This window comes from Watersipora subatra, chromosome 8 (genome assembly GCF_963576615.1).
Source record: "Watersipora subatra chromosome 8, tzWatSuba1.1, whole genome shotgun sequence".
Lineage (NCBI taxonomy): Eukaryota > Metazoa > Bryozoa > Gymnolaemata > Cheilostomatida > Watersiporidae > Watersipora > Watersipora subatra.
Genome location: NC_088715.1, coordinates 42,974,717 through 42,997,705, shown reverse-complemented (window position 1 = coordinate 42,997,705; position 22,989 = coordinate 42,974,717). Strand labels below are relative to the sequence as shown.

At 38.7% G+C, this 22,989-nt stretch overlaps 1 protein-coding gene across 1 annotated transcript; it reads right to left on the bottom strand.

The window, feature by feature from the left end:
* Nucleotides 1-6,996: 6,996 nt before the first annotated feature.
* On the bottom strand, nt 6,997-21,900 carry LOC137402598 (collagen alpha-1(III) chain-like). Its single transcript, XM_068089103.1, has 10 exons — nt 21,850-21,900; nt 21,127-21,273; nt 20,877-20,939; nt 18,394-20,544; nt 18,057-18,191; nt 11,485-11,535; nt 10,645-10,791; nt 10,395-10,457; nt 7,907-10,057; nt 6,997-7,704 (listed from the first exon to the last, which is right to left on the bottom strand). Exons 2-10 carry the CDS (start codon nt 21,271-21,273, stop codon nt 7,567-7,569), a joined length of 5,046 nt encoding a protein of 1,681 aa, XP_067945204.1. The 5' UTR covers nt 21,850-21,900; the 3' UTR covers nt 6,997-7,566.
* Between the last annotated feature and the right edge of the window lie 1,089 nt (nt 21,901-22,989).

Genomic DNA, 22,989 nt, shown 5'->3' with positions numbered 1-22,989 from the left:
AATTAGTTGGTATCAAAAGGTTCACCATACTCTGCTGTGTCGTAGGTGCAAAATATGTGGAAATGTGATTACAAGCTCTTTAAAGCTCAAAAACGAACAGTTAATCGCAGCCATCACGAAAACGCCGTAGAAACGAATCCCTCTCCAAAGCAGCTTAAATGGGACATAGTTGAACATGATGGCTTCTGTTTACACTTTCATGCAACCTCATCCATCGAAATAATTTCACAAATATACTTCACACATTCAATAAAACCATGTCTTTCATCTTTACACGTCTATTTCATCATCATCGTATTGCTGTCACTTTCAGCACTGATATCTCAAAACCTACCGTAAAAATCCGTTTAATTTTTTAACCTTAGCTCGAAGGAGTGCATATCATCTTCTTATAAACATGACGAGCCTGTTGGTCACCTGTGATAGTCGAAAAATGCTGCAAAAATTGTTCGTGCTATTTGGCAGGAAGTATGGATCACATGATCAGATTATGACTAGATGATTAGACCAAGCTGAAACGAAACTGTAAAGTAGTGAGCATCTATACTTGATACGGGCTTTTTGGTAGAACCCGAAGTGTTTGTCATAAGCTAGTGCTACAAGACGTTTTATGTTGAGCCTTTTATTGGTCTTTCATTTCACGTGATAACATCACGTGTCACAACAATAACCACAATGTTTGAGAATGTCATCGGAATAAAGATATTCCAAACTACGGCGTTTTCGTAATGGCTATGATTAACTGTTTGCTTTTTAGCTTTTAAGAGCTTGTAATCACATTTCCACATATTTTGCACCTACAACACAGCAGAGTAAGACATGGTGAACCTTTTGATACCAAATAACTGTGATGTGAATTTTTTTGCAAGTAAACCTCTAAAGATAAATTTACCTCCATTCTCCTATCTTCCTCTGCGGCATAACGCTGCTGACGCCTGTGAGTTCTAACCATAAGCTGCCTGCTCCATACTTTAACCGCTTGATGCTCAGAAAACTCTGAGTCACCTTCGCAGGAACTGGAAGCATTGTTACAATTATGTTGTTTGTCAATAAAACGTGTCGGTGCAGGAATTCAGTAAATTAACGATGTAAATTAATTCAGTAAATATCGATGTCGATGTGTGATCTAGTAATTGAGTAAAATCCCTGTATTATGACCTATGTAAAAAAACATCATGCTGATGATTGGCTAAAGAAAAAATTTTATATTTATCGCTCATGGCCTCTTTTCACATGTATCACTATACACGTCACGAAAAAAGCACCCGCTTGAATCTGATCGTTTCAAAAAATAATTTCATTCAAACGCTTATATCTCTAGACAGGGTTAGTCTACAAAGACAAAAATGACATCAAATTGTTGCTGATGTTTTACCCTTTTATTGGTCGTAATAGCATTTGATCGACTTTTTGACGCAATCACATCTTTAAAAAAAGAACTACAATTAGCCTGAGACAGATAATTAGTTATGTCAATGGTGTTGCTTTGAAAGTTCATCTATCAATGTAAATTTGAACCATTTTTTATATAGGTACATGTACTTCAAAGTATCAAGACTGCGTTAAACAAGAAACTACTATTAGCCTGAGACCATTATTAATTATTTCTATGGTGTTGCTTTCAAAGTCTTAACAAAAAAGCGAAAAGTTTTAGAGTTGGACAACGAGTGAATTGATTGTTATTAATGTAAACGATTCATTATTATACGATTTTGTGGACATTTTTCTACTGATCACTTGATATTATGAGTTTATAAAGATCAAAAATAGTTAAAGTGACGGTCAAATAAAGGTGGTGTTCAAATGGAGGGTGGCGCTCTATTTTTCAACCCTTCTCTCATAGTGGTGGTCAATAGAGGTGGCGTCCAAATAGAGGTTTTACGGTAACAGTTCTGCAAGCTATACTAAACTTCATTAGGTTCATGTTTTTTCTAAAAATTCAAAATGAAAATTTTTGTTTAATTCCCACATAATCTGGTTATTTCACATAAGCAGATATATTTAAACATAACAATAAACACATAACATTGACATTAGAAAAGATTGCACAATAGCTGATCAACTCGAATCCTGATTGCTTGTCTACATAACAATAAAGATAATATTATAACTGATTTCACATAAATATGTTTGAGCAAGTAATTTGTCATTTGGTGTGTCGATACAAAGGCTGCAGACCATAGTTATGTAACAAAGGCTACAGACCATAGCTATGCAACAAAGCCTACAGACCGTAGCAATGTAACAAATACTACAGACTACAGCCTTGAAACAAAGGCTACAGATCACAGCCATGTATCAAAGGCTACATACCATAGCTATGTAACAAAGGCTACAGATCAAAGCTATGCAAAAATGACTACCGACCATAGTTATGTAACAAAGGCTACAGACCAGCGCCATCTAGGTAACTGCCAAAGTTTTGTTACCTTGCAATATCAATACTAAATCTGATACATAAACAATTAATTGTTTGTTTAAGTACTGCAACTCCCCAAAAATAGCAAAAAGTAAGCTTAGATGAGAAGATTGAGCAATGAAATACACATGAACTTTGGAGTTGTCTTCTGACTGTCACTAAGGTTTAGTAGTAAGAGCCCTTAGCTGCTCTGTAGCTATCATAGTTGTCGGAGTTGTAATCTCGATTAGAGGAATAACTATAACTGTTGCTGTTATCAGTTGGTGTTACACTTCCTCTCTGTGACCTGCTTCCTGAGGCACCCTATAAATGTAATGAAAACACTGTTAAAAACCATAAAATTAATATTTTTGGCTAACATAGCCAATCTATGATTATTGATTATCAGAAAGCTAGCCTTGTAACAGGAAGAGAACTCAATCTGTAAACTTATCTGTATTACAGGTAAAATCAGTTACAAATCAACTCTGTATTACAGGGAAGTTCAGTTATAAATCAACTCTGTATTACAGGTAAGCTCAGTTACAAATCAACTCTCTATTACAGGTAAGCTTAGATACAAATCAACTCTGTATTACAGGTAAGCTCAGTTACAAATCAACTCTCTATTACAGTTAAGCTCAGTTGCAAATCAACTCTCTATTACAGGTAAGCTCAGTTACAAATCAATATCAGCAGAATTAAAACAAGACCTGAACTTTATGATTGTCTATTCCGTGTTGTCAATAGTGTGACCTACAAATTATTTATAAATTAGCTAATAAATGATTTATTAAATATTTATCTAGAGCAGCGGTTCGTAACTTTGTTGGGTGTGCTGAACCCCACCAGTTTCATATGCCCTTCAACAAACCCTTCTTTATTGAAAAATAAATTATGATACTTTGAAAATAAGAGTTGTCAACTCATTATATTTATGGAGATCTAGGGTATTGTAAACTATTTGATCACCTTGTTACCGGTTACGCTGTGACAATGGCTTTACCACAGAAAATTATGCAGGAACAAAAGATAAGTTCATTGAGATGTTATGAATGCATGGATCTATGTGATGCTTAGTTTTACTGCATGCCAGGCAGCTCTGTTTATGCTCCAAACAATCTGGTGCACCAGATATAGCCTGGAGGCTGGTTCATCCTATATCCCTGAGTTTTCATTTCCGTGTTTATCATCGATTATGTGAACCATAAACCGATTGCATCGACGAAGCAATGCGGGTATGTGGGGAACGTTTGCAACTGTCAAACTTTTGCCGAACATTAACAACCGCCTTTGCAGTGTGATCCATTTTCCCAATAATAATTCGCAGCCGCGAATAGCATCACTTACTTATTTTCGTTTGTGATAGTTACTGTGAAACTAGTATTTGATTCAAACACACGAAAACAAAGAGGTTTCTGCACGAAATTTTAAAAAGAAAAATGAGAACACAACGGCACAGAGTATTTGCTGATGCAAACGCGGATGGGTTTGTAATACTGTGAACAATGTTATCATCGACGATCACCGAAGTACTGTGGCATCAACGTTGAGACATGGCAATATATTGTGAACTAGCTTTTAGATGTAATCGTGTTGCTACAATCTCAGCTGCAGAAGTTAATTAGTGCGAATTACCGTTAAAGCTCTAATTGAACGCCATGGCGCTCTATTTTTCAATTCTTCCTTTATAGTGGCGGTCAATTGGAGGCTGCATCCAAATAGAGGCTGGCGATGTACTTTTCAAATGGCTCGTCAGAATTATCGGAAGATAAACTTAGCCCTATTACGGGCGAAACAAATGCTGCCTGCATTTTGCTCTCTTTTTCCGGTGGAGCGATATTAAGCCTTATGGATGCAATAAGTCTGATAAATTACCTCCAACTCGTCAAAGATTTTTTAATAAATATGCATCGAGAAACCAAAAAATATCTCTACCGATTGATATATATTGCTTGCAATTAACGTACAATGATATTATAGCCTGCGTACTGCTTTGCAATCTGTTCGAGCTTTCAATTTTTATTTTATTCTAAATTTGAAGGCACATTTTTATTTTATCTCTATATTTAACGATGTTGCATCAAAGCTCATTGCGCTCATTCATATGTTTGCTACCGTTTACAGCCAAAACTAGCTTTTTATGTGCTGTAATTGTGGAGCTATGAGGATCGATTCATTGTAAGCCGTGTTAAGATAGCCGCATTGATGCTACTAGATAACTTGCTGTAAATCTGCATATTTATAAGTTATATAATGATAATCTATTAACTGATACAAATATATATTTATAAAAAAGTGGCATAAACGAACCATACTTATATTCATGCAGAAACAAAAATTAACGTTTTTCACAACAAAAATATTTCCGTCGTTTGTTCAGATAGCTGCATTCTGATTGTTGCTTTTGATGGAACGAACATCTTTTAATCGTCCAATACCTTCCACAATATCTCCTGGCCTCAACTCTTCTTCTGCACTGCTGAACTAGTTGATACTAGTATCAAAAAAATTTTTGCCAGCACAAAACTTTTAAGTGCTGCATTTAGCACAAATGCAACGCGTAAAAGTTTGCTTGCTAAACATAACTTTTGGTCAAAAACTTGCAAAGCCTTTTTATATGCATGTTCTTTGAACTATTAAGATTAGAAGCTGACTTGCAAAAAAATTCACATTACAGTTATTTGATATCAAAAGGTTCAGCATACTCTGCTGTGTTGTAGGTGAAAAATATGTCGAAATGTGATCACAAGCTCTTAAAAGCTCAAAAACGAAAAATTAATCACAGCCATCACAAAAACGCCGTGGATTGGAATTCCTCTCCAAAGCAGCTCAAATGGGACTTAGTTGAACACAATGGCTTCTGTTTACACTTTCATGCAACCTCATCCGTCGAAATATTTTCACAACTATACTTCACGCATTCAATAAAACCATGTCTATTGTTCTTACGCGTCTATATCATCATCATCGTAATGCTGTCACTTTGAGCACTGATATCTCAAAACCTATCGTAAATATTCGTTTAATTTTTTAACGTTAGCTTGAAGAAGTGCATATCATTACTCTGATAAACATGACGAGCCTGTTGGCGGCCTGTGATAGTCGAAAAATGCTGCAGAAAATGTTCGCGCCATTTGGTAGGAAGTATGGGTCACATGATCAGACTACGACTAGATGATTAGACCAATCTGAAACAAAACTGAAGTAGCGAGCATCTATACTTGATATGGGCTTTTTGGTAGAACCCGAAGTGTTTGTCATAAACTAGTGCTACGAGACGTTTTATGTTGAGGCTTTTATTGGCCTTTCATTTCGCGTGATAACATCACATGTCACAACAATAACCACAATGTTTGAGAATGTCATCGAAATAAAAATATTCCAAACTACAGCGTTTTTGTGATGGCTGCGAGTAACTGTTTGTTTTTGAGTTCTTAAGAACTGTAATCAACTTTCCACATATTTTTGCACTTACAACACAGCAGAGTAAGACATGGTGAACCTAATGATACCAAATAACTGTAATGTGAGTTTTGTTGCAAGTAAACCTTTAAAGATAAATTTACCTCCATGCTCCTATCTTCCTCTGCAGCATAATGCTGCTGACACCTGTCAGTTTTAACCATAAGCTGTATGCTCCAAAATTTATCCGCTTGATGCCCAGAAATCTCTGAGTCATCTTCACAGGAACTGGAAGCTAATCATGCTGATGATTAGCTAAAGAAGAGATCTTATATTTATCGCTCTTGGACTATTTTCACATGTACATTATCACTATAAACCTCACGAATAAAGCACCCACTCGAATCTGAGCGTTTCAAAAAATGATCTCATTCAAACGTTTATAACTCTGGAAAGGTTTAGTCTACAAAGACAAAAGTGACATCAAATTGTAGCTGATGTTTTAGCCTTTTATTGGTTTTAATACCATTTGATCAACATTTTTGACGCAATCACATCTTTAAATAAGGAACTACTATTAGCCTGAGACAGATATTAATTATTTCAATGGTGTTGCTTTGAAAGTTCATTTATCAATATAAATTTAAACCATTTTTTATATAGGTACATGTACTTCAAAGTATTAAGACCGCGTTAAACAAGAAACTGCTATTAGCCTGAGACCGTTATTAATTATTTCTATGGTGTTGCTTTTAAAGTTTTAACAAAAAAAGCGAAGAAAAGTTTTAGAGTTGGACAACGAGTGAATTGATTGTTATTAATGTAAACGCTTCATTATTATACGATTTTGTGGACATTTTTCTACTGATCACTTGATATTATGAGTTTATAAAGATCAAAAATAGTTAAAGTGACGGTCAAATAAAGGTGGTGTTCAAATGGAGGGTGGCGCTCTATTTTTCAACCCTTCTCTCATAGTGGTGGTCAATAGAGGTGGCGTCCAAATAGAGGGTGGCGATCTATTGTTCAACACTTTTCTCATAGTGGTCGTCAAATAGAGGTGGCATTCTAATAGAGGTTTTACAGTAACAACAGTTCTGCAAGCTCTACCAAACTTCATTATGTTCATAAATTTTTCAGATTTTCAGATGGAATATTTTTGTTTAATTTCCACGAAAGTGCATTTGTTTTAAATATACCAGTTTTATTTAGAACACTCTGGTTAGTTCACATAAGCACCTATATTTAAACATAACAATAAACACATCACAGTGACGTTAGAAAAGATTGCACAATAGTTGATCAACTGGAATCCTGATTGCTTGTCTACATAACAATAAAGATAATATTAAAACTGATTTCACATAAAGATGTTTGAGCAAGTAATTTGTCATTTGGTGTGTCGAAGGCTATTGAGCACAGCCATGGAACAAAGGCTACAGACAATAGCAATGTAACGAAGGCTACAGATCATATCTATGTAACAAAGGCTACAGACCATAGCTATGTAACAAAGGCTACAGACCATAGCTATGTAACAAAGGCTACAGACCAGCGCCATCTAGGTAACTGCCAAAGTTTTGTTACCTTGCAATATCAATACTAAATCTGATACTAAAACAATTAATTGTTTGTTTAAGTACTGCAACTCCCCAAAAATGAGCAGAAAGCAAGTTTAGATGAGAAGATTGACCAATATATGTAGCTTTTGTTACATATTCTGCAAATGAACTTTGGAGTTGTCTTCTGACTGTCACTGAGGTTTAGTAGTAAGAGCCCTTAGCTGCTCCGTAGCTATCATAGTTGTCGGAGTTGTAATCTCGGTTAGAGGAATAACCATAACTGTTGCTGTTATCAGTTGGTGTTACTCTTCCTCTCTGTGACCTGCTTCCTGAAGCGCCCTATAAATGTAATGAAAACACTGTTAAACACCATAAAATTAATATTTTTGGTTAACATACCCAACCTATAATTATTGATTATCAGAAAGCTAGCCTTGTAACAGGAAGAGAACTCACATGTGTTCAATTTTGCAAACTCATTTGTTCCATATAAAATGTTTTGTTTATTTTCTATTACCCGATATGTTTGTTTTAAACTTACCCTGTCGCCTTTTGGGCCTCTCTGACCATCTTGTCCATGTCGGCCATCTGTTCCCGGAAGACCAGAAGCACCTCTCATTCCTTTTGGCCCAGGTGCACCATTAGCGCCAGGTGTTCCAGGTTCTCCTTTCATTCCTCTAAGTCCGGGTGCACCATCACGTCCTGGAGTACCATCGGTGCCGTCATAGCCATTTGCTCCAGATTCTCCTCTTGGTCCGGGAAGACCAGGTTGGCCATCTTGACCATTGAATCCATCTCGACCAGGAGCGCCGGTATCTCCTTGCTCTCCTTGAGGTCCTGGAGCCCCGTCGCCACCAGGGATACCAGCACTGCCATGCAATCCTGGCTCACCCTTCATTCCAGGTGATCCTGGTGCACCAGCCTGACCCATAGCGCCTTTCATTCCAGGAGCACCAGGAGCTCCTGTGTCTCCTTGAGCACCCGCTCTTCCATCATATCCATTTTGCCCTGGCTCTCCTTTAGCCCCATCAGCTCCATTAAGGCCTGGCATTCCGGGTGCACCATCTTGACCAGGAACTCCTGGTGTTCCAGTTTCACCATTAAGTCCATCATATCCTGGCCGTCCCATATCTCCTTGGTCTCCTTTTGGGCCAGGGGCACCCGCAGCTCCAGGAAGCCCATCGATGCCATTATAACCATCCAATCCCCTTTCTCCATCTTGTCCTGGGACGCCATCTCGGCCATCAGCTCCATTAGCACCAGGAGCTCCGGCTGCTCCAGATTCCCCTCGTTGACCAGGCATTCCAGTAATTCCACGAGTTCCTGGCATTCCAGGTTCACCTTTAGCACCCGGCGCTCCATCTCTGCCAGTGTTACCATCAGTACCTGGATATCCATCTACGCCATCGACTCCATCACGTCCTGGATTGCCAGGCATGCCATCGACTCCTGGCTCTCCCGGTGCTCCAGTTTCTCCATCATTTCCAGCTGGACCGGGATAACCACGTTCACCCGTTTGACCAGGCTCACCATCATTACCATCATATCCATTTGTGCCTGGGGCTCCAGCTTCTCCTTTTTGTCCTACAGCTCCGGTAAGACCCGTTGCTCCTGGAGCACCTGGAGCTCCATCATATCCGGGTGAACCAGGCTCTCCTTTAAGACCGGGAGCACCATCTACGCCATTGTAGCCATTAGCACCAGAAGCTCCTGGAGCTCCAGGTCCACCTGGAATACCATCAGCACCATCTATTCCTGGTAAGCCTGGTGCTCCTGGTGTCCCGTCATTTCCTGGTATTCCATCATATCCATCTTTACCATTAAGCCCTGGTGCACCAGCCTCTCCTTGTTCTCCTGTAGCTCCAACTGCACCAGGTCGTCCATCAGCACCAGGAAGACCGGGGGCTCCATCAGTGCCATCATACCCATCTCGACCTGCCGCTCCCGTTTCTCCTCTTTCTCCTGGTGCTCCGATAGCACCATCATACCCTGGGCGGCCAGCATCTCCTTTTTCTCCAGGCGCTCCCGGAGCTCCTACGCCACCAGCAGAACCTTGGAAGCCTTGTGCACCTGGAACACCTTTGTCTCCTTTAGCTCCTGGTAAGCCAGGTGCTCCATCCGCACCATCTTTACCATTGAGTCCATCATAACCTGGAGAACCAGCTTCTCCTTTTTGTCCGGTTGCACCATCTCTTCCTACATAGCCATCAGCACCACTAGCTCCAGTATCTCCCTTGGCTCCGCGTTGACCAGTAGCACCTGGTACTCCTGGATAACCTGTTTGTCCTGGGCTTCCTGGAGCACCAACATTGCCTCGCTCTCCTTTGCTACCAGTCTCTCCTGGTTGACCCATATCTCCATCATACCCTTGCATTCCTGTCGCACCAGTAGCTCCCATTGCTCCAGATGCACCTGGATAACCTGCGACACCTGTCGCTCCCACAGCTCCAGGGTATCCATCAGATCCAGCACTACCCGGTTCTCCTTTGTCACCTTTCGCTCCTGCATAGCCTGGTATTCCGGCGGAACCTGGCATTCCACGGTCTCCCTTTGATCCAGTGGGCCCAGGCAGACCTTGGAAACCTCTTGGACCAGCAGGGCCAGCAGGACAATCGCATGCAACAGCATTGTTGTTAGTACCAGTTCCATAATCTCTTGAGCCGCCTCCTCCGTAGTAGTTTCTCTTTACTATCTGTTATACAAACAAAAGAATTATTATACTGAAACTTTGCAAGCTAAACAAAATATTACCTTATCTTATTCACACACTGACAATATCCTTGTTACAATAGAAGACAACTACTAAAGATTTTTCTAGAGTTAATTGTATAATCCATTTCATGTTGTAGATTTGTATTTGCAGTTAAGAATAAACCATTAATTTGTACCTCTATTCAAGACTAACATTTTTGTAATAAATTTTAAATAAAATTAAATTCATTGATTGGTTTCTGCCTCTGGTTTGCCATAGTTATTCCACAAACTCACAGGATATCATCTTCCCTTTATTAAAATTATTGTTGACTTACCCTTGAGTTTTCTTTTTCATCTTGAGTGTTCTGGAGGATCAATGACTCTAGCCTCTGGTCTCCCTACAATATAAAATTACAAAATTAATAAATATTTGAGGCCACAAAAACTGTGTATTTATAGCTTTACATGTCAAGGTCATATCTGAACCTTTGTAGTCGAGTTTTAGCCATTCGCATTGTCAAAGTGTTGAAAGGCAAATAACACCGAGATGTATTAGTAAAAATCACCTTAGATATCAACTCTTACCTGGTCAATCTTCTCAAATATATAGTAGTACATGACAGCATTGGAAACGATGACTCCAATAACTAATATCGCGAGAGAGACAATTCCAAAACTGTGAGCCTTTGAAGTGCTTCTTCCAGTGGGATAATACTCTTCTTTACCTTCCATCTTAAAAATAGCAAGTACTTTCAGTGAACAAATAATTTTGATTCCATTATTTGGCTATAAATACTGGATTCTTTATGGATATATATGTAAACCACAAATAATAATTGGAAGGGCATATAATATTGGTTTGACCGATCTTGAGCTTTCATGAGATGCTTTTGTCACACCTAGCCGGTTTCTTTGATTGGTTATAGTGGTTTGAGTGTTTAGCTTTTTATGATTGATTATAAATATTTAGTTTATTTTGACTGGTTAAATATATTTAGCCTCTTTTGATTGGTTAAAAACATTTATCATCTTTTGAATGGTTAAAGATATTTAGCCTCTTTTGATTGGTTATAAACATTTATCATCTTTTGGTTGGTTAAATATGTTTAGCTGTTTATGATTGGTTACAAACAATTCACCTCTTTCGATTGAGCATAAGCCCTAGTAATTGACTGGGAAGACAATATGAGATAGGTTTTGCTTGAAAATAAGTCTAAAAACACTCTCTGTCTGAGCTTTTCATGAAATATTCCATAAAATAGAGCTACAAACATACAATCTCAAGGGATTAAAGATCAAAAATCTCTATTAAAACGATTTTCAAACACTAATAAAAATGCATAAAAAGCCAGTTTCAATTGCTTAACTTAAAACATAATCTTCATGTAGAAACCTTTTTTTCATTATGTTATAAGCATAGCTTACCTTGTTAGGCGTGCTCTGATCAGTCCAGCTGACAAAGTTATTTCTTGGCGATCAACACCAGTTCTGCTCTTCCTTAGGTTTGGTAAAGGCTTATATACTGAGCCACACTCGAGTGCATTTTCTAAGGAGGATGTGCGTCACGCCTCGGATCCTTCAATATCTTCCCATCAATCACATGAACTGCGCAATCTGGTCGCTTCTCTGCATCTGACCTGCTCTTCGCCGATATGAATCTCTTGCGCCTTCCTGTGAATAATTCAAATTGCCGGCACGGAGTACAGCTTGTTACCACTACAGACACGCATGGTAGTGTTTCTTTACATGACATCACAAACTTTTGTATCTAAACAGGATATTCACAGTGTTAGTAGGAAATAAGGCTTTCTTGGTACTGAATAGCATAATTAAACTTGGTATTGTGAAATAGAATGGAAAAGGGTATCAACCGTATCTCTGGTAGCGCTAACAACTGATTTGAAGTTATACTCAATAGTGCTTTCACAGTCTATCAAGTACACTGGATCATTGCTCACTTCAATACATACACCTCAGACGATGTGATGCCATTCAGATACAGTTACAGCAGCTCCCTAGTGCTGCCAGAGAACTAAGGTGATCGTTTGTTATAGGTAAATATTTGATGCTGTACCTGCATGGCCCCATTTCAGACAGCAAGTATTGTAGAACTTGTTTAAGTGCTCAATGTCAAATTCTTATATGGACAGCAAAGAAGAAGTTAGACTGTTGGCTTAAGTTTAAAATACAAGTGTATTATAATGTTGGCCTAATTAATAAATCATCACTTAATGCTAGATTGACTTTGAAACGTTTATTAGATTATTTTCTTAAAAGAAAAGTTGATTTATAGGTGGCGTATGTACAAAGCTGATGACAATGAGATTATGAGTTATATAAAGGCAAAACGAATGTCTAATAAAAGTACATTTCAAAGTAGCACGCGTACGAAGCAAATGAAAATAAAAACAATATTGTTGCTTAGCAAAAAGTCTTATGTGATTACACTGGCCGACAACACTGTGTATGCATAAAATGCACACTGATACAGATAAAATGTATGCAAATCAAGTTCATCTCCATATCAAAACTTACACCATTCAAGAATGTGGACATAGTAAAAAACATTCTAGCTATTTTGGTCAATTGCTAATCTTGTTTCGCTTTTATGCAAGTCAACTCTGTATTACCGATAAGCTCAGTTACAAATCAACTCTCTATTACAGGTAAGCTCAGCTACAAATCAACTTTGTATGACAGGTAAGTTTAGTTACAAAACAACTCTGTATTATAGGTAAGCTCAGTTACAAATCAACTCTGTATTACAGGTAAGCTCAGTTACAAATCAACTCTGTATTACAGGTAAGCTCGGTGACAAATCAAATCTGTATTATAGGTAAGCTCAGTTACAAATCAACTCTGTATTACAGGTAAGCTCAGTTACAAATCAACTCTCTATTACAGGTAAGCTCAGTTACAAATCAACTCTGTATTACAGGTAAGCTCAGTTACAAATTAACTCTCTATTACAGGTAAGTTCAGTTACAATTCAATTCTCTATTATACGTAAGCTCAGTTACAAATCAACTCTGTATTACAGGTAAGCTCAGTTACAAATTAACTCTCTATTACAGGTAAGTTCAGTTACAATTCAACTCTCTATTATACGGAAGCTAAGTTACAAATCAACTCTGTATTACAGGTAAGATCAGTTACAAATCAATTCTGTATTACAGGTAAGCTCAGTTACAAATCAACTCTATTACAAGTAAGCTCAGTTGCAAATCAACTCTGTATTACGGGTAAGCTCAATTACAAATCAACTCTGTATTACACGTTAGCTCAGTTACAAATCAACTCTGTATTACAGGTAAGTTCAGTTACAAATCAACTCTGTATTACAGGTAAGCTCAGTTACAAATTAACTCTCTATTACAGGTAAGTTCAGTTACAATTCAACTCTCGATTATACGTAATCTAAGTTACAAATCAACTCTGTATTACAGGTAAGCTCAGTTACAAATCAACTCTGTATTACAGGTAAGCTCAGTTACAATTCAACTTTCTATTATACGGAAGCTAAGTTACAAATCAACTCTGTATTACAGGTAAGCTCAGTTACAAATCAACTCTCTATTACAGGTAAGCTCAGTTACAAATCAACTCTGTATTACGGGTAAGCTCAATTACAAATCAACTCTGTATTACACGTTAGCTCAGTTACAAATCAACTCTGTGTTACAGGTAAGCTCAGTTACAAATCAAATCTCTATTACAGGTAAGCTCAGTTACAAATCAACTCTGTATCACAGGTAAGCTCAATTACAAATCAACTCTCTATTATACGTAAGCTTAGATACAAATCATTATCAGCAGAATTAAAACAAGACCTGAGCTTTATGATTGTCTATTACGTGCTGTCAATGGTGTGACCTACAAACTACTTATAAATTATCTAATAAATCATTTATTAAATATTTATCTCGAGCAGCGGTTCGTAACTTTGTTGGGCGTACTGAACCCCACCAGTTTCATATGCCCTTCAACAAACCCTTCTTTATTGAAAAATAAATCATGATACATTGAAAATAAGAGTTGTCAACTCATTATATTTATGGAGATCTAGGGTATTGTAAACTATTTGATCACCTTGTTACCGGTTACGCTGTGACAATGGCTTTACCACAGAAAATTATGCAGGAACAAAAGATAAGTTCATTGAGATGTTATGAATGCATGGATCTATGTGATGCTTAGTTTTACTGCATGCCAGGCAGCTCTGTTTATGCTCCAAACAATCTGGTGCACCAGATATAGCCTGAAGGCTGGTTCACCCTATATCCCTGAGTTTTCATTTCCGTGTTTATCATCGATTATGTGAACCATAAACCGATTGCATCGACGAAGCAATGCGGGTATGTGGGGAACGTTTGCAACTGTCAAACTTTTGCCGAACATTAACAACCGCCTTTGCAGTGTGATCCATTTTCCCAATAATAATTCGCAGTCGCGAATAGCATCACTTACTTATTTTCGTTTGTGATAGTTACTGTGAAACTAGTATTTGATTCAAACACACGAAAACAAAGAGGTTTCTGCACGAAATTTTAAAAAGAAAAATGAGAACACAACGGCACAGAGTATTTGCTGATGCAAACGCGGATGGGTTTGTGATACTGTGAACAATGTTATCATCGACGATCACCGAAGTACTGTGGCATCAACGTTGAGACATGGCAATATATTGTGAACTAGCTTTTAGATGTAATCGTGTTGCTACAATCTCAGCTGCAGAAGTTAATTAGTGCGAATTACCGTTAAAGCTCTAATTGAACGCCATGGCGCTCTATTTTTCAATTCTTCCTTTATAGTGGCGGTCAATTGGAGGATGCGTCCAAATAGAGGCTGGCGATGTACTTTTCAAATGGCTCGTCAGAATTATCGGAAGATAAACTTAGCCCTATTACGGGCGAAACAAATGCTGCCTGCATTTTGCTCTCTTTTTCCGGTGGAGCGATATTAAGCCTTATGGATGCAATAAGTCTGATAAATTACCTCCAACTCGTCAAAGATTTTTTAATAAATATGCATCGAGAAACCAAAAAATATCTCTACCGATTGATATCTATTGCTTGCAATTAACGTACAATGATATTATAGCCTGCGTACTGCTTTGCAATCTGTTCGAGCTTTCAATTTTTATTTTATTCTAAATTTGAAGGCACATTTTTATTTTATCTCTATATTTAACGATGTTGCATCAAAGCTCATTGCGCTCATTCATATGTTTGCTACCGTTTACAGCCAAAACTAGCTTTTTATGTGCTGTAATTGTGGAGCTATGAGGATCGATTCATTGTAAGCTGTGTTAAGATAGCCGCATTGATGCTACTAGATAACTTGCTGTAAATCTGCATATTTATAAGTTATATAATGATAATCTATCAAATGATACAAATATATATTTATAAAAAAGTGGCATAAACGAACCATACTTATATAGCATGCAGAAACAAAAATTAACGTTTTTCACAACAAAAATATTTCCGTCGTTTATTCAGATAGCTGCATTCTGATTGTTGCTTTTGATGGAACGAACATCTTTTAATTGTCCAATACCTTCCACAATATCTCCTGGCCTCAACTCTTCTTCTGCACTGCTGAACTAGTTGGTACTAGTATCAAAACCATTTTTGCCAGCGCAAAACTTTTACGTGCTGCATTTAGCACAAATGCAACGCGTAAAAGTTTGCTTGCTAAACGTAACTTTCGGTCCAAAACTTGCAAACCCTTTTTATATGCATGTTATTTGAACTATTAAGATTAAAGGCTGACTTGCAACAAAATTCACATTACAGTTATTTGATATCAAAAGGTTCAGCATACTCTGCTGTGTTGTAGGTGCAAAATATGTGGAAATGTGATCACAAGCTCTTAAAAGCTCAAAAACAAACAATTAATCACAGCCATCACAAAAACGCCTTGGATTGGAATCCCTCTCCAAAGCAGCTCAAATGGGACGTAGTTGAACACAATGGCTTCTGTTTACACTTTCATGCAACCTCATCTGTCGAAATATTTTCACAACTATACTTCACGCATTCAATAAAACCATGTCTATTGTTCTTACGCGTCTATTTCATCATCATCGTAATGCTGTCACTTTGAGCACTGATATCTCAAAACCTATCGTAAATATTCATTTAAGTTTTTAACCTTAGCTTGAAGAAGTGCATATCATCCTCTGATAAACATGACGAGTCTGTTGGCGGCTTGTGATAGTCGAAAAATGCTGCAGGAAATGTTCGCGCCATTTGGTAGGAAGTATGGGTCACATAATCAGACTACGACTAGATGATTAGACCAATCTGAAACGAAACTGTAAAGTAGCGAGCATCTATACTTGATACGGGTTTTTTGGTAGAACCCGAAGTGTTTGTCATAAACTAGTGCTACGAGGCGTTTTATGTTGAGCCTTTTATTGGCCTTTCATTTTGCGTGATAACATCACATGTCACAACAATAACCACAATGTTTGAGAATGTCATCAAAATAAAAAGATTCCAAACTACAGCATTTTTGTGATGGCTGCGAGTAACTGTTTGTTTTTGAGCTCTTATGAGCTGTAATCAAATTTCCACATATTTTGCACCTACAACACAACAGAGTAAGGCATGGTGAACCTAATGATACCAAATAACTATAATGTGAGTTTTGTTGCAAGTAAACCTTTAAAGATAAATATACCTCCATGCTCCTATCTTCCTCTGCAGCATAATGTTGCTGACACCTGTCAGTTTTAACCATAAGCTGTTTGCCGCAAAATTTAACCGCTTGATGCTCAGAAAACTTTGAGTCATCTTCACAGGAACTGGAAGCATTGTTACAATTATGTTGTTTGTCAATAAAACGTGCCAATGCAGGAATTCAGTGAATTAATATCAATTAATTCAGTAAATATCGATGTCGATGCGCGATCTAGTAATTGAGTAAAATCCTTAACTTCGAGATCACAGACAAAGCGTTTTATGAGTGATAACATTTATTATGACCTATAATTATAAAAAGATATCATGCTGATGATTGGCTAAAGAAGAGATCTTATATTTATTGCTCTTGGACTATTTTCACATGTATCACTATACACTTCACGAATAAAGCACCCACTCGAATCTGATCAAAAGATCAAATATAGTCAAAGTGGTGGTCAAATAGAGGTGGCGTTCAAATAGAGGGTGGCGCTCTATTGTTCAACACTTTTCTCATAGTGGTGGTCAAATAGAGGTGGCATTCTAATAGAGGGTAGCGCTCTATTTCTAAACACTTTTCTCATAGTGGTCGTCAAATAGAGGTGGCATTCTAATAGAGGTTTTACAGTAACAACAGTTCTGCAAGCTCAACAAAACTTCATTATGTTCATGTTTTCTTTCAGATTTTCAGATAGAAAATCTTTGTTTAATTTCCACGAAGTGCATTTGTTTTAAATATGCCAGTTTTATTTAGAACACTCTGGTTAGTTCACATAAGCACCTATATTTAAACATAACAATAAACACATCACAGTGACATTAGAAAAGATTGCACAATAGTTGATCAACTGGAATCCTGATTGCTTGTCTACATAACAATAAAGATAATATTATAACTGATTTCACATAAAGATGTTTGAGCAAGTAATTTGTCATTTGGTGTGTCGAAGGCTATTGAGCACAGTCATGGAACAAAGGCTACAGACAATAGCTATGTAACGAATGCTACAGATCATAGCTATGTAACAAAGGCTACAGACCATAGCTATGTAACAAAGGCTACAGACCATAGCTATGTAACAAAGGCTACAGACCAGCGCCATCTAGGTAACTGCCAAAGTTTTGTTACCTTGCAATATCAATACTAAATCTGATACTAAAACAATTAATTGTTTGTTTAAGTACTGCAACTCCCCAAAAATGAGCAGAAAGCAAGTTTAGATGAAAAGATTGACCAATATATGTAGCTTTTGTTACTTATTCTGCAAATGAACTTTGGAGTTGTCTTCTGACTGTCACTGAGGTTTAGTAGTAAGAGCCCTTAGCTGCTCCGTAGCTATCATAGTTGTCGGAGTTGTAATCTCGGTTAGAGGAATAACCATAACTGTTGCTGTTATCAGTTGGTGTTACCCTTCCTCTCTGTGACCTGCTTCCTGAAGCGCCCTATAAATGTAATGAAAACACTGTTAAACACCATAAAATTAATATTTTTGGTTAACATACCCAACCTATAATTATTGATTATCAGAAAGCTAGCCTTGTAACAGGAAGAGAACTCACATGTGTTAAATTTTGCAAACTCATTTGTTACATATAAAATGTTTTGTTTATTTTCTATTACCCGATATGTTTGTTTTAAACTTACCCTATCGCCTTTTGGGCCTCTCTGACCATCTTGTCCATGTCGGCCATCTGTTCCCGGAAGACCAGAAGCACCTCTCATTCCTTTTGGCCCAGGTCCACCATTAGCGCCAGGTGTTCCAGGTTCTCCTTTCATTCCTCTAAGTCCGGGTGCACCATCACGTCCTGGAGTACCATCGGTGCCGTCATAGCCATTTGCTCCAGATTCTCCTCTTGGTCCGGGAAGACCAGGTTGGCCATCTTGACCATTTAATCCATCTCGACCAGGAGCGCCGGTATCTCCTTGCTCTCCTTGAGGCCCTGGGGCCCCGTCGCCACCAGGGATGCCAGCACTGCCATGCAATCCTGGCTCACCCTTCATTCCAGGTGATCCTGGTGCACCAGCCTGACCCATAGCGCCTTTCATTCCAGGAGCACCAGGGGCTCCTGTGTCTCCTTGAGCACCCGCTCTTCCATCATATCCATTTTGCCCTGGCTCTCCTTTAGCCCCATCAGCTCCATTAAGGCCTGGCATTCCGGGTGCACCATCTTGACCAGGAACTCCTGGTGTTCCAGTTTCACCATTAAGTCCATCATATCCTGGCCGTCCCATATCTCCTTGATCTCCTTTTGGGCCAGGGGCACCCGCAGCTCCAGGAAGCCCATCGATGCCATTATAACCATCCAATCCCCTTTCTCCATCTTGTCCTGGGACGCCATCTCGGCCATCAGCTCCATTAGCACCAGGAGCTCCGGCTGCTCCAGATTCCCCTCGTTGACCAGGCATTCCGGTAATTCCACGAGTTCCTGGCATTCCAGGTTCACCTTTAGCACCCGGCGCTCCATCTCTGCCAGTGTTACCATCAGTACCTGGATATCCATCTACGCCATCGACTCCATCACGTCCTGGATTGCCAGGCATGCCATCGACTCCTGGCTCTCCCGGTGCTCCAGTTTCTCCATCATTTCCAGCTGGACCGGGATAACCACGTTCACCCATTTGGCCAGGCTCACCATCATTACCATCATATCCATTTGTGCCTGGGGCTCCAGCTTCTCCTTTTTGTCCTACAGCTCCGGTAAGACCTGTTGCTCCTGGAGCACCTGGAGCTCCATCATATCCGGGTGAACCAGGCTCTCCTTTAAGACCGGGAACACCATCTACGCCATTGTAGCCATCAGCACCAGAAGCTCCTGGAGCTCCAGGTCCACCTGGAATACCGTCAGCACCATCTATTCCTGGTAAGCCTGGTGCTCCTGGTGTCCCGTCATTTCCTGGTATTCCATCGTATCCATCTTTACCATTAAGCCCTGGTGCACCAGCCTCTCCTTGTTCTCCTGTAGCTCCAACTGCACCAGGTCGTCCATCAGCACCAGGAAGACCGGGGGCTCCATCAGTGCCATCATACCCATCTCGACCTGCCGCTCCCGTTTCTCCTCTTTCTCCTGGTGCTCCGATAGCACCATCATACCCTGGGCGGCCAGCATCTCCTTTTTCTCCAGGCGCTCCCGGAGCTCCTACACCACCAGCAGAACCTTGGAAGCCTTGTGCACCTGGAACACCTTTGTCTCCTTTAGCTCCTGGTAAGCCAGGTGCTCCATCCGCACCATCTTCACCATTGAGTCCATCATAACCTGGAGAACCAGCTTCTCCTTTTTGTCCGGTTGCACCATCTCTTCCTACATAGCCATCAGCACCACTAGCTCCAGTATCTCCCTTGGCTCCGCGTTGACCAGTAGCACCTGGTACTCCTGGATAACCTGTTTGTCCTGGGCTTCCTGGAGCACCAACATTGCCTCGCTCTCCTTTGCTACCAGTCTCTCCTGGTTGACCCATATCTCCATCATACCCTTGCATTCCTGTCGCACCAGTAGCTCCCATTGCTCCAGATGCACCTGGATAACCTGCGACACCTGTCGCTCCCACAGCTCCAGGGTATCCATCAGATCCAGCACTACCCGGTTCTCCTTTGTCACCTTTCGCTCCTGCATAGCCTGGTATTCCGGCGGAACCTGGCATTCCACGGTCTCCCTTTGATCCAGTGGGCCCAGGCAGACCTTGGAAACCTCTTGGACCAGCAGGGCCAGCAGGACAATCGCATGCAACAGCATTGTTGTTAGTACCAGTTCCATAATCTCTTGAGCCGCCTCCTCCGTAGTAGTTTCTCTTTACTATCTGTTATACAAACAAAAGAATTATTATACTGAAACTTTGCAAGCTAAACAAAATATTACCTTATCTTATTCACACACTGACAATATCCTTGTTACAATAGAAGACAACTACTAAAGATTTTTCTAAAGCGAATTGTACACTATAATCCATTTCATGTTGTAGATTTGTATTTGCAGTTCAGAATAAACCATTAACTTGTACCTCTATTCAAGACTAACATTTTTGTAATAGATTTTAAATAAAATCAAATTCATTGATTGGTTTCTGCCTCTGGTTTGCCATAGTTATTCCCCTAACTCGTCTTCTCTTTATTAAAATTATTGTTGACTTACCCTTGAGTTTTCTTTTTCATCTTGAGTGTTCTGGAGGATCAATGACTCTAGCCTCTGGTCTCCCTACAATATAAAATTACAAAATTAATAAATATTTGAGGCCACAAAAACTGTGTATTTATAGCTTTACATGTCAAGGTCATATCTGAACCTTTGTAGTCGAGTTTTAGCCATTCGCATTGTCAAAGTGTTGAAAGGCAAATAACACCGAGATGTACTAGTAAAGATCACCTTAGATATCAACTCTTACCTGGTCAATCTTCTCAAATATATAGTAGTACATGATAGCGTTGGAAACGATGACTCCAATAACTAATATCGCGAGGGAGACAATTCCAAAACTGTGAGCCTTTGAAGTGCTTCTTCCAGTGGGATAATACTCTTCTTTACCTTCCATCTTAAAAATAGCAAATACTTTCAGTCAACAAGTGATTTTAATTCCATTAATTGGCTATAAATATTGGGTTCTTTTTGAATGTATATAAACTACAAATAATAATTGGAAGGGCATATAATATTGGTTTGACTCAATCTTGAGCTTTTATGATATGCTTTTGCCACACTTACATTAGCTGGCTTCTTGTGATTGGTTATAAATATTTAGCTTCTTTTGATAGTTTATAATTATTTATCATCTTTTGATTGGTTAAATATATTTAGCTTTTTGAGATTGGTTACAAACAATTCACCTCTTTCGATTGAGCATAAGCCACATTGATTGGCTGGAAAGACAATATGAGATAGGTTTTGCTTGAAAATAAGTCTAAAAACACTCTCTGACTTTTTCATGAAATATTCTATAATATAGAGCTACAAACATACAATCTCTTTAGTGAATAAAGATCAAAAGTCTGTATGAATTGATTTTCAAACACTAATAAAAATGCATAAAAAAGCCAGTTTCAATTGCTTAACTTAAAACATAATCCTCATGTAGAAACATTGTTCTAATGATGCTATAAGTATAGCTTACCTTGTTAGGCGTGCTTTGATCAGTCCAGCTGACAAAGTTATTTCTTGGCGATCAACACCAGTTCTGCTCTTCTCTAGGTTTGGTAAAAGCTTATATACTGAGTGACACTCGAGTGCATTTTCTAAGAAGGATGTGCGTCACGCCTCGGATCCTTCAGTATCTTCCCATCAATCACATGAACTGCGCAATCTGGTCGTTCTCTGCATTTGACCTGCTCTTTACAGATATGAATCTCTCGCGCCTGTGAATAATTCAAATTGCCGGCATTGGGTACAGCTTGTTACCACTATTGACACGCATGGTAGTGTTTTTTTCACATGACATCACAAACTTTTGCATCTAAACAGGATATTCACAGTGTTAGTAGGAAATAAGGCTTTCTGGGTACTGAATGGCATGAATAAACTTGGTATTGTGAATAAGAATAGAAAAAGGTATTAAGCGTATATCTGGGAGCACTAACAACTGATTTGAAGTTATACTCAATAGTGGTTTTACAGTTTATTCAGATGGATCAGCTATAAACTAGTATTGTTACCACACTTCAAATACATTGGATCATTGCTCACTTCAATATATGCTCCTCAGACGATGTGATGTCTTTGAGATATAGTTACAGCAGCACTTAAGTGTTGCCAGAGAACTAGGGTGAGCGTTTGTTGTGTGGGTATTTGATGCTGTACTAGCATGGCCCAATTTCAGACAGTAAGTATTGTAGAACTTGTTTAAATGCTCAATGTTAACAGCTGTCAATGCTTAATGCTGTCAATATTCTTATATTTACAGCAAAGAAGAAGTTAGACTGTTATCTTAAGCTTAAAATACAAGCGTATTATAACGTTGGCCTAATTAATAATTGTCACCTATTGCTAGATTGACTTTGAAACGTTTATTAGACTATGTTAGTCAAAGAAAAAGTGATTCATAGGCAGCATATGTACAAAGCTGATGACAATGAGATTATGAGTTATACAAAAGCAAAACGAATGTTCAATAAAAGTACATTTTAAAGCAGCGCACAAAGAGAGCAAATTAAAATTACAATAATATTATTGCTAAGCAAAAAATCTATCTTATGTAATTACGTTGCCCAAACCAGTTCTCAAACCAGTCATGTGGAACACAAAGCTAAATTCACAA

Bases quoted from the DNA above. Each gene is read 5' to 3' on its own strand.
- LOC137402598 (XM_068089103.1), bottom strand. From the start codon at position 21,273: ATGGAAGGTAAAGAAGAGTATTATCCCACTGGAAGAAGCACTTCAAAG. The intron at 10,458-10,644 runs GTAAGAGTTGAT...TTTATATTGTAG, and splicing joins TATTTGAGAAGATTGACCAG to GGAGACCAGAGGCTAGAGTC. The intron at 10,058-10,394 runs GTAAGTCAACAA...TTTGTATAACAG, and splicing joins ATGAAAAAGAAAACTCAAGG to ATAGTAAAGAGAAACTACTA.